The following is an 11,737-nucleotide window of genomic DNA, read 5'->3' on the forward strand; positions in this document are numbered from 1 at the left end:
AAGTGAAATGGAAATATTCTGCATTCCTTTGCAGTCTGAAGGCATGGAACTGCTCTGCGATAGCGGAACCGCGTGTGTGAAGACCCACGAAGGGGTCTGTTTGGTAAAGAAAAGTGCGTGAAACTTATTGCTAATACCGACTGTTCCTTCAGACCGGTGGGAGTTATCGTGGCCGAGCTTTCAGGGCTTCCTTCTAGCAGCTACTTCTTGTCCTCCCAGCTGGCTCCACACCATGAGATAAACCTCCATAACCATCATCGTTTTAGCAGTTTTGTTCTATACAGGTTCAACAGATTCAGCATGGACTCATGCTCTTGACTTCTTATTATTTTTAAATTAACTTTGTTATAAAATCAGTGGATTTTATTTCAAAAATAGCAAAGCTAGGGGTGGGGGTTTTTTTCTGTTTGCGGTTAGTTTCCCCTCTGAATTGTGACAAACCCTGTTTTAGTTTTGGGTTTTTTTGGCATGCTAACACATAAACCTTAATTACAGCTATGTTTTTTTGACCCCAACTAGCTCAGAGACCTAATATCTATTTTAACTGTGGCATTCACAGCAACCCAAGCAAGCAAACACCTTCAGCTGCGGGACCGGTGGAATGATAAGAAGGCTCACGTAAACATCAAGAGTTTTAATTTGTAGGATGTCTGATGGACGCCGCGTGAAGCACAGCGACAGGCGGGCTCCGCAGGTGGAGATAAGAGGCCATGCCAGCCTGCTGGGTGCGCGGGACAGAAGCGGCAAGACAAAGAACAGAAATCAAACAGCTTACGGGAAGCTCCTGAACGGCCGAGTACTTTTCTCCAAATTAAATATAAGTGTTAGCAAGACACTTCATTTATTTTGGTATTAAAGTTGACTTCTGGACATTAAAAATGCATTAAGACAGACTTTTTAAAATTCTATTATCTCCATTAGTCTCCCTTAGGAATCAGCAGTACATTGCTGCCTGAAGATTAATATTGACAATAATTTAAGATAAAGCTGTATTTCTGTACTAGTAACAACCCAAAAAGAAAGAACCCAAAGGTCGAACAAAACCGCAATGTAGCACAAAGGGAGGGATCCGAGAACGTTTCATGTAAGTCACTAGCACATGAATATTTTCGCTGAAAGATCAAAAGAAAAGCCACCTTCCGCAAGGATCTATTAGTAGCTTTTCTGCACATTAAAAATAGAACAAATCCGCCTCGCTTCCCTTTGGTTTCCTTTTACCTTCCTTTCTTTGTACAAACTGTTGATCGCACCGATTGCACAAAATCATTTTGGGCTAAAGGCATTGGTACAAAGACAAGTGACGTCCTCATCGACAGCAGGCATAACGCTTCAGAAGCGTGGAACAAGTAAAGATTCCCAAAGCTAACCATCGGTTATGCGACAAAACCCTACCTCGTTTATCCGCGTTTCCATAACGTGTCCTATGTAATTGCCAGGTTGATGAATTTTCTCATTTCGGGGGAAACAAAGGAAATACCCGTTAGCCAAACAGCAGGGACGCAACACTTGTTTTCAAAAAGACCCCACTCGGGGAGGCTTGAAGACCACGGAGCGTTCAGACAACGCTTAGGGCACCGCTTCTTTATCAGCCCGATACCAGCTGAGCATCCGAGTACGCGGTTATCTATCGGCTGCTCGTGCGCCACTTCCTCCAGCAGCGCATCGGAGCACGGAGAAGAGGTTTGGCATTCAGGCAGGACATCAGGAATGAAGCCGGAGCCTCCCAGCTCCTGGCTCCCAAGGAGGCTTTGGATACTGTTTCCCATAACATCCTCATAGGGAAGCTCAAGAAGTATGGGTTGGATGAGTGGACAGTGAGGTGGATTCGGAACTGGCTGAATGACAGGGCCCAGAGAGTTCTGATCGGCGGGGCAGAGTCCAGTTGGAGGCCGGTAGCTAGTGGAGTTCCCCAGGGCTCGGTACTCGGCCTGGTCTTGTTCAACTTGTTCATCAATGACCTGGACGAGGGGATAGAGTGCACCATCAGCAAGTTCGCTGATGACACAAAACTGGGAGGAGTGGCTGATAAGCCGGAAGGCTGTGCTGCCATTCAGCGGGACCTGGACAGGCTGGGAGCCAGCAATGTGCCCTTGTTGCCAAGAAGGCCAATGGTATCCTGGGGTGTATTAAGAGGAGTGTGGCCAGCAGGTCGAGGGAGGTTCTCCTCCCCCTCTACTCTGCCCTGGTGAGACCCCACCTGGAGTACTGTGTCCAGTTCTGGGCTCCCCAGTTCAAGAAAGACGAGGAACTCCTAGAAAGAGTCCAGAGGAGAGCTACTAGGATGATAAAGGGACTGGAGCATCTCCCCTACGAGGAAAGGCTGAGAGAGTTGGGCTTGTTCAGCCTGAAGAAGAGAAGACTGAGAGGGGATCTCATCAACGCATACAAATATCTTAAGGGCGGAAGTCAAGAGGACGGAAGCAGTCTGTTTGCAGTGGTGTCCAGCGACAGGACTAGGGGCAATGGATGCAAACTGAAACACGAGAGGTTTCAGTTGAATATGAGGAAGAACTTCTTCACTCTGAGGGTGGCAGAGCACTGGAACAGGCTGCCCAGGGAGGTTGTGGAGTCTCCTTCTCTGGAGATATTCAAAGCCCGCCTGGATGAAGTCCTGTGTAGCATGCTCTAGGTGAGCCTGCTTTAGCAGGGGGGTTGGACTAGATGATCTCCTGAGGTCCCTTCCAACCCTTACGATTCTGTGATTCTGTGAGTTACGGGCTGGATGTCCTCCCCCTGAAGGAACCCTGACCAGATGCTCAGCAAGACCTCGTCCTCCTGAGCGTTTCCAGCAGCCACTCCCTTCCTTCCACCAGGCACGACCTCCAGTTTGTATTTTTCTTTCCCAACCTGGCACCGCAGCTCGAGAGGCCGCCAAATTCCTGATAATCTTAAAGCTCAGCGTGAGTGTCATTACTTCGCTGGACTGGGGCAAAGGTCAGCTCTACAGTAAATTGATTTAGTGGGCGCAGGCCTGATGGCTAGCACAGACACAGAGCATCAGCCTAATTACACAGACGCAAGTCCTGCCAGAATCCCTTTATGAGCTTCAGCGCCTGTTCCTGCTGCAAGAGAATTTGAAAAGGCATTCGCAGGGTTTGACTGCAAATTCTGAAAAGGTCATTGGAAGTAAAAGTAATTTGGATGACTCCAATAATTTTGTTTTAGGTCCCCGACGGTGCCTTTTACAGTTTGGGTTTTACTAATTGAATGGGGGTTTTTTTAATTACAAGCATAGTGATTTTAACTGTTACAACCGAGGGTTTTATTTTAACATCTCAAAGCCATTTTCACTGCAATTATGCGCCACCCCTCTTAAAAGCACCTCAAGCAATTAAGACCATTTTATTTTTTTTTTTTTTTGGCCTATAAATAAGAAGTCAAAACATTAGAAAAAGGAGGGGGTTTTGTTGGTTTGGGTTTGTTTTCTTTTACGCACCTTGTGTCCCAGCCACGTTCCATGGTGACCCTCAACTGGAAGGCGCTCCGCATCCCCGGTTAGGTCAGTCAGGGCATCCTGGAAGAAAAGCAGTCACCACGCTTCAGGTAAGTGAGACGCCACGGGCGAGTCAGGAAGGTCTCAGACTCTCCTGAAAGTTTGCCAGGGTGGCCAAGGGTACGTGAAGCCACTGCACAGCGCACTTACTTTTGGAGACAGAGTTCCTCGGATACTAATGACCACCTTCTTCTTATCATGGTCCACAGCCACATAGAAAGGCGTTTCATAAACCTGGAAAAGATCCACGACTGTAACAATCGGGTGGGACATTCCTGTTTAATTATCCTCCTGGCTCAGGGAAAAGGAGGCAGAGCAGCCTGCCAGGTTATGCCTTATGGGTAAGAGCTCCTCTGAATGATCTGATTTTTGGTGGTAGCAAATATTTGTGTCCAAGTGGCAGAATTTCTTGATGGAGAGAGAGGATGGGAAGCTCTAGGGTCAGAAAAAGGCTTAAGTTTCCTTCTTTGTACCACTACACCTGGAAGCACATAAATCCCGTTAGGAAGGGCCTTAGGAGCATGCTCCAAATATGGAGGGGGTTGCAGATTCTCCTTACTGCATCGTGGCAAGACGTGTAAACAATGTCCACTGAGGTCATATTCTCATCCAAGAAGTGGCGCCGGATGGCAATGGCATTGCAGCCACAGCAATTATCCTCTTCAATGGTGACGCTGGGTGCATAGCGGGGCCGGGAGGGACAGAGGCAGCAACATCTGCAGGAGAAAAAGATAGCTCTGAGGAAAAGAGGAACGCGGAAGAGACTGGCTTTAGAGTGGAATGCCTAAGAAAGAAGGGGAAGACAGACCCTGCGTGCCACACCGGCCTCATCTCAACAGCAGTGATTTCCTTCACTTTGTAGGAGCTCTGGCACACACCAGCACACGGCTCACGTTTCAGCATCAAAAAAGGGGCACTGGGATCAGATGTAGTTTTCCTTCTGAGCACCAGAGAGAGCTACAGTGCAACCAGTCCCCAAGGAATCAGCGCATGGTGGGGCCGGGATCTCTCCTCAAAGGATGCCGTGCTTCACAGCACAGTCCTAGACTGCTTCAACACACAAAGCAGCGACATGTGGCCAGCAGGTCGAAGGAGGTGATTCTGCCCCTCTACTCAGCTCTGGTGAGACCTCACCTGGAGTACTGCGTCCAGCTCTGGAGCCCTCAGCACAAGAAGGACATGGAACTGTTGGAACGGGTCCAGAGGAGGGCTACTAAAATGATCCAAGGGCTGGAGCACCTCTCCTATGAGGACAGGCTGAGAGAGTTGGGCTTGTTCAGTCTGGAGAAAAGAAGGCTACGGGGAGACCTGATTGCGGCCTTCCAGTACCTAAAGGGGGCCTATAGGAAAGATGGGGAACGCCTTTTCAGTAGGGCCAGCTGTGTTAGGACAAGGGGAAATGGTTTTAAACTAGAACAGGGTAGGTTCAGGCTAGAGGTAAGGAAGAAATTTTTTACAATGAGGGTGGTAAAACACTGGAACAGGTTGCCCAGAGAGGTAGTGGAGGCCCCATCCCCGGGAACATTCAAGGCCAGGGTTGGTGGGGCTCTGAGCAACCTGATCTAGTTAGCAGTGTCCCTGCTCACTGCAGGGGGGTTGGACTAGATGACCACTGGTGGTCCCTTCCAACCCTAAACATTCTATGATTCTATTTACTGAGATCTAGATCTGTTGATAAGGAAAGAACAGGTCTAGACTGATTCCAGAACAAACCCAGAAGCACAGATTTTTTTTTTTCCCCCCTTATGAGACACTGCACAGATCAAAGTACTCAAAAGGAAGTATACTCCTAATAAGTTCAGAAGTTGCCTGTGTAAGTGCAAAAAGCTCAACCCCAAAGAGAATCTGATGGCAGCGTTCTAGCAGCTGAAAGCAAAACATTTAAAACAATGCAATCCTGACCGGAGCTACAGCGTTGCTACCATGAGGTGAGCACTATACAGCATGGCAGAAAAACAATTAGTCAGAGGGAACACAGCACAAACTCTGGCCAAGTCTTGCCAATGCTTTAATAACGACCCATATGTCAGCTCCCCGCGTATCTGGGCTTGCCGATAAATCTGATTTCTGAGCTCCAAGACGGCTATTTTGACTCAGTGTGAAAGCAGCCTTGTGCCAGATGAGCTCTTTCTGCTGGCTGTTCCAATTGCACAGGACTGGCGTGATCCTTAGTGCACCAGAGAGGACAGAGCACAGGACAGTCTGGTTTATTTAACAAGATAAGCAGATAAGAAACTGTAAGGAAGAGACTGAGGAGAAAGCCACTGGAGTATGAAGGGACGGAGAGATGGAAAGAAAAAGCACGAGAAGGGAGAAGAGGGGAAAAAAGCAGAAGAGAAAAGGAGGAAGAGTAGAAGGGTGATGAAGAGAGCAAAGCGATGAAAGAACGGAGAAGTCTACATCTGGGAGAAAGAGAGGGGAAAAGGGAAGAGAAGGCAGTGATAGACAGGATGGCCACTCACGAGCAGGATCTGGCCAGGCGACAGAGTCCGCACGTGGGCTTCCTCATCAGGTATATGGGCCAGCCATAGGCAGCCAGGGCAAACAGCATGTAGTAACACACCTCTTTGTACCGCTGCATCTCTTGCTGAAAGAGACAAGAGGCTCGCTAAAGGCCTTATTCTCCTTTAGATAGCGAGTTTTTCTACTGTTTCCCTTTTGCCACCGTCGTTAGAGACGCGCACCCTTCTTACCGAGCATCAGCCTTCTCCCTCAGCACCACTGGAACAGCACTGTCAGCGTTTCCAGGTGACTGCAGTGGAGCAAGCTGGTTATACTGGGCAAGATCCTCCCCCTCCCAAGAACATCTCGGTACAGCTACGTCTCTTTGCCTGAGCGGAGGGGCCCCACTAGCTGCTTAACAAAACTAGAAGTTCTAGAGAAGTTTTCCTCTCTGTACCAAACAGCCTGCTGCAAAGGAAGGTCACCCTCTGTGGGTTTTGCCCCCCCCCCCCCCACCCTAGCTGGGGAGACGATAAACTAGTTTAAGCCTCAAAAAGATGAGCTCTCTAAATAGACTGCTTTCAGCCAGTCACAGGCCATAAGGCAGATGCCCAGAGAGGACCCCAAAGCCAGTCTGGGACCACGTGCCTCGGCGCTGCCTTCTGTAAGCTCTGCTGGCATCTCTCCCCACGCACACCTATGCAGGAGGCGAGACGGGCGGAAGGCGAGCAGGAGGTTAGTGTTAAACACAACCCAGTACCGCGCAGCCGCAAGCAGGTTAATCACAGAATCCCTCCATCAGAGATGCTGGGATTGGGTCAGCCTTGCCTCTCTTGCGACAATATCGGCTAATCAAGGGGAGTGAATACAATTTGCCCGACGAAGGGCTGCGACAGCAGCATGCCAGGAGAAAAGCGAAGCTTAATTCACACGGAACAGAACAGACTGCAGTCATTTCCATCCTGAGAACTGCTGACAATCAGCCCCAGGGAGGAAGGCTCCATCTCACCCCAGGCAGCTCCCTGCCCTTATCACGATGGAACCCTGCCTGCTGGGTTCCATGAGCTCTGCTGGTGGTAATTCCATATGGAGCTCTGCAGGACACTCCTGGATGCAGCGCTCAACTCCTACCTCTGGCTTTGGAGAAATCTCACATTGCCTTCCCCCATCAGAGCGGAAATCCTACCACTTCCCACAGAATGGAGATGTTTTAAAAGTGATCTGAAGACAAAAAGCCTCCAGAGAGCAAGCTCTGTTATTCCACTCCATTGTACCAATCTTTAATTTCTTTGATTATTCCAGAAAGGGGCAGAAAGGAGTAAGAGAAGCCACTGAAAAAAAAGAGAACAGGCTACGCGGGGAAGCGTGGTGAGTTTGCAAGGTCACAGGCCAGCGACTTACCGCATTTTTCAGATCCAGATACTTTGTGTTCCTGGTCACTGGCATCCCAGACAGAAAAGCTAAAATGTCATTGTTTGCCTGTAAGTCACAAACATACATAAGAATTCTTCTCTGTGACACCAAGACAAAAATCTACACCTGAGAAACAGAAAGCACTCTGTAACCCAGGACAAGATTCTTCAAGTACCCCAACCAGTCTCTGGTTCCCATTCTGCTGTTCCTATTTCTGCCTGATCTGAGCACTGCTGCCTGAACCCCACCTCTGGGGTAAAAAAACCCAACCAAATGATTTCCTACTGGGTCAACAGTCGGCAAATCTCAATGCCAGTAATGGCTTCAGAATTTAGGAATTTTTACCTAAAGTTCCTCCTGCAGCTTTACCCTGATGCCAGAGTCTTCTCCCCATCACTGTAGAGGAGGAGAAATCCTCCCATTCACTTTCAAGTACCTCCCACCTCCTTCAAGGCAGTTGCCCATTTGGGGTCAAGAGCTAAATCTGTACGTATCACCTGCCCAGAAAAGCCTACAGGTTTCAAAAGCTTGACACAGAGCCAGTTGGGCCCTTTGGGAGTCTCAGAAAAAGCTGCTGAAGAAGTATTTTCATCTTGCAGCTCGGTGACTGGCAATAGCCCATCGCACCACAGAAACAAGGTGGGCAGAGTCATGCAGCTCTCACACAGCGAGTCACGAGAGCAGCAGGTAAGTCAGGGGCCAAGTGAGATGCCCACTGCCTCCACCCACCTCATCCAGCACAGCATTGCGCTTTGCCCGCTGCCGTTGGCGCAGAAGAACCAGGCCTGCAATGATGTCAGATGGGACGATGTCAAGGTCTCGGAAAAACTCAGCAAAAAGGTAGGCGATTTCGGAGTAGGCGTCCTGCAAAAATCCAGGGAGAGAAGAGTTTAGGAGGAGGAGTTTGGGTGTGGGGAGCCTCAAAACAGGACACAGAACGAGAACCTATGCGGCAGCAATGGCCTCATTTCTGTAGCTCTCTCTCTAAAACATCCACGAGATTCCTTCAGGGAACACCATATCTGGAATAATCATATTAATATCTCTTATTTATTTTACACAGTCACACTCCGAGGCCTCAGCTGAGACTGAATTTGTACTAGGCTGGGTGTTTACGCGTGGGCAAGCAGACCACCTCAACATCAAAACAGACAAGGCAGACATGAAGGGAGAGAAATGTTTTCATCTCTACATTGTAAATAAGTCAGAGGAAGTAAGAGGAGAACCAAGCAAATCCAAATCCAGTGTCATCTCAGAGCCATCCTTTCTCCTCCAAAGCAATTTCATTTGAACAAAGGCTATTCAGGAAAAAAAAAAAAAAAAAAAGCACTGATTTTGCCCTATTTAACAGCCTCTTCCATTCTGTAACTCTGTCCTGGGATCCTTCTGCCCATACTTAACCTAGACCTCACCATCCCGGAAAGTAACAGCTTTGGAATCCTGCCACTGCCCAGTCTCTGTAGCTGCTCCTTGTTCACCACCACGCTCTTTGCTACGTGATTTCAAAGAGTTAATCACAGCAAGCATGCGTGACACGCGGCAGCTCTTGGTACTGAAGGAACTGACCAAGTTACCAGGCTTTTCCAGGTTTATCTTGGACTACACCCAAGCAAAAGGGCCTGAAAAGGAAAACCTGGAAAAAGGTCCAAGTCACGAAATGCAGAGTTGCCAGAAGAGAAGGTGACCAAACTCAGAAAAGGAAGACATCACAGGAGGGACAGAAGTGGAAGCGACCCGAGAGGGTCAAGCAAAGGCTCTGAAGCAAGTGACAAAGATATTTCGAGGAGAAACATTATTTTTCCTTTTGCTCTGTAGTACAGAAAACCCCAAGACCTTAAGTGAGAATGGTTTGGAAGGTTGTGGCTAGGCTGGACTGTGGGACAATGCTGATCTGGCCATCGCTCAGACCAGCACGCTTAAAGACAGGGGTGGTCCAGGGGTTGGATCAACAGAAAGTGGGACTGAGCAAGCGCTGTAGTACACAAATGGCTGGCATTTTGACTCCTGCCATCGCTAAACCTTTCCTACCAAGGTCCATCACAACCTTATCCTGAACTTTTAGCCTGTATTTTCACAGCATCCTGTACTCAGCACCTAAAGCCACGCGACTGCAGTCTTGTCTGTAGAAAGCCTGAGCCGTGCACTTGAAGAAAGGCTGATCTTCAGGACAGGATCTCTCCATCTCTCTTCTTTGACAGGCAAGACAGTAAATCCCTTCTCTCCCTAGCAGCCTTGCAGGAAATGACCTACATTCTTTTATCTCTGACAAACTCCTGGAGTGCAAGATTACTTTCTATCATTTTTCACTTGCCTACAAAAGCAAGTTAAGTCACCATTAAGAACGGGGCTTCAGGTGCCAACTGCGCAGGTTTCCACGCCAGCTGTGCCTTTGAAGAGCAAACGGACTGGCATTAACCTCTCCAACATTACAACTGCAGTATCCTTGAAGTACTGACCCCATCAATCTTCGCACAATTCCTATAAGCACAAAAGAAATACAGCCTCGAAGTAAAATACCACCAACACCCATTAACCCGAAGCGACAGCAACACCCCTTAAGACTCTGACCAAAGTAAAAAGCCATAATGGAAGGTCAACACGTATGTTCTGTTCCGAAGGAAGAGTTTTTTGCCGGAGCACCTGATGTTATATTGTAGGATTGACTGTAGCGTTCTGCTACAAACCCCGCAGGCTCTGGGGCCGGCAGAGCTGGTGGAGACTTGGCACTTCAGAGTTCACTCCAGACCCATAAGAACAGATTCTTGCCCCGTTGCCATGTCCACTCTGCAGAGCTTTTTTCCAGCCCAGAGGCCGATGATCCTCTGCTAGAACGTTTTTTCCATGAAGACTGGGAGAGACGGCAATAGATTCATTTCTGACCCATTACATGCACATTCATTCCACACGCTGTCATGCCAGGACACACAAAGTCAGAGCTTGTTTCTGCAAAGAAAAGAGCCTGGAAATCGCTCAGGCTGAATGTAAAATGGCAATTCAATAGCACAAGGAATTTAGAGATCCTGGTATCTGCTTTTATCCTGAAAAAAAAAAAAAAAAAGTAGAAACAGAGAGTCACTGCAGAATGAAAAGTTTGTTAAAAAAAGCTTGACATGAAGTGAAATATTTCGCATTCCTGAATAAAATAGAGTTATTCAGAAACCAGGCCATTCAGATGCCTGGCAGGGCTCCGGAGCCAGGCTGCAGCACCCATGCTGCGCCCTCAGGATACCTGGGCAAGGCGACCTGGTTGTGCTGCCAGGGGGAAGGGAAGCTGATGCTCCCAGAAGTGTCTTTGCTGTGGTAGCACAGGCAAGTGGAGAAGCAGAAATAACCCCCAAGAAAACGCTGCTGTTTGAGCTGCCACGACACAAAGCTTATTTCCTTTCGGTTTTCCAGGTGGATTTTCCTAAGCAGCTCTAGCAGATGATCTGGGAGAGCTGGTGGTCCTGGGCTATGACTTCTCAGCGGGGCCAGCAGGTTGGGGCTGGGACATTCCCTGGGAACACGGTGGCATTTCAGCCAGCGCTGCAGAAGCTTGCTGCTGGGAGGATCGGTGAGCCAGTACATGTTGCTGGATTTCTGCAAAAGGGCTATGACAATTCCTGCAGCCATCGGCGCTTTGGGAAGTGCACCCTGCGGATAACTACACAGCACTTACCAACAAACCCTTCTAATCTAATTCATACTGGTTGCCATCTGCGATGAACAAATGTTCAGGTAGCCCTCACCTGACTCTCCGTTATTCTTACGCAGCTCTTCATCTGATTACACCTTTTGCCTTTGAGGTTAACATCCCAATCTCATTTCTCTTCCTCTACGAGTTCATGTCCCCTCCAATATGCTCCTTTTTCTGCCACATCTTGTAGGAGACCAAACACCAGGCTATATTTAGTGAGGACATCACTGATGTGGTCGGTCCCTTGGTGTTTTCCCTGTCGTTTTCTATGCCCTTCTACTGAAGCTAAACGTTTTTCTGATTTTTTGGCCACTGCTGTGCACTGATGTCTTTGTTGAAGTGTCCTTGATAATTCCCAGCTCTTTTCCTGAGAGGTTGTAACTAATTCAGAGCCTAGCGTATGCAAGCGATTTAAATTGTTTCTTTAGAGGTGCATGCATCACCTCTTCTTTCTTTATGACTTTCTTCTGTCTTTGATAACAATTCCCTGGTTCTGCTTGGTCTTCTGAGAGTTCTCAAACACTCATCATTCTGACCAACTTCAATATTACGATACATCAGGAGGGCAACAAGGATGATGGGGGGACTGGAGCATCTCCTCTAGGAGGAAAGGCTGAGGGAGCTGGGCTTGTTCAGCCTGGAGAAGAGAAGGCTGAGAGGGGATCTCATCAACACCTACAAATATCTCAAGGGTGGGGGGCACGAGGACGGAG

At 48.4% G+C, this 11,737-nt stretch overlaps 1 protein-coding gene across 11 annotated transcripts in view; it reads right to left on the bottom strand.

Moving 5' to 3' along the window:
- The window catches only part of DAGLA (diacylglycerol lipase alpha), a 72,707-nt gene that overhangs the window by 16,653 nt on the left and 44,317 nt on the right, over positions 1-11,737 (bottom strand). For all 11 annotated transcript variants that reach the window (XM_035889745.1, XM_035889737.1, XM_035889733.1 and 8 more), the window contains 6 exons: positions 8,078-8,212; positions 7,337-7,414; positions 5,956-6,080; positions 4,053-4,209; positions 3,644-3,727; positions 3,437-3,514 (listed from right to left, as the gene is read on the bottom strand). In XM_035889745.1, the coding sequence (XP_035745638.1) occupies positions 3,437-3,514; positions 3,644-3,727; positions 4,053-4,209; positions 5,956-6,080; positions 7,337-7,414; positions 8,078-8,212 (657 nt within the window). The remainder of the gene's footprint in view (positions 1-3,436; positions 3,515-3,643; positions 3,728-4,052; positions 4,210-5,955; positions 6,081-7,336; positions 7,415-8,077; positions 8,213-11,737) is intronic.

This window comes from Egretta garzetta, unplaced genomic scaffold (assembly GCF_000687185.1).
Source record: "Egretta garzetta isolate BGI_Z169 unplaced genomic scaffold, ASM68718v1 scaffold300, whole genome shotgun sequence".
Lineage (NCBI taxonomy): Eukaryota > Metazoa > Chordata > Aves > Pelecaniformes > Ardeidae > Egretta > Egretta garzetta.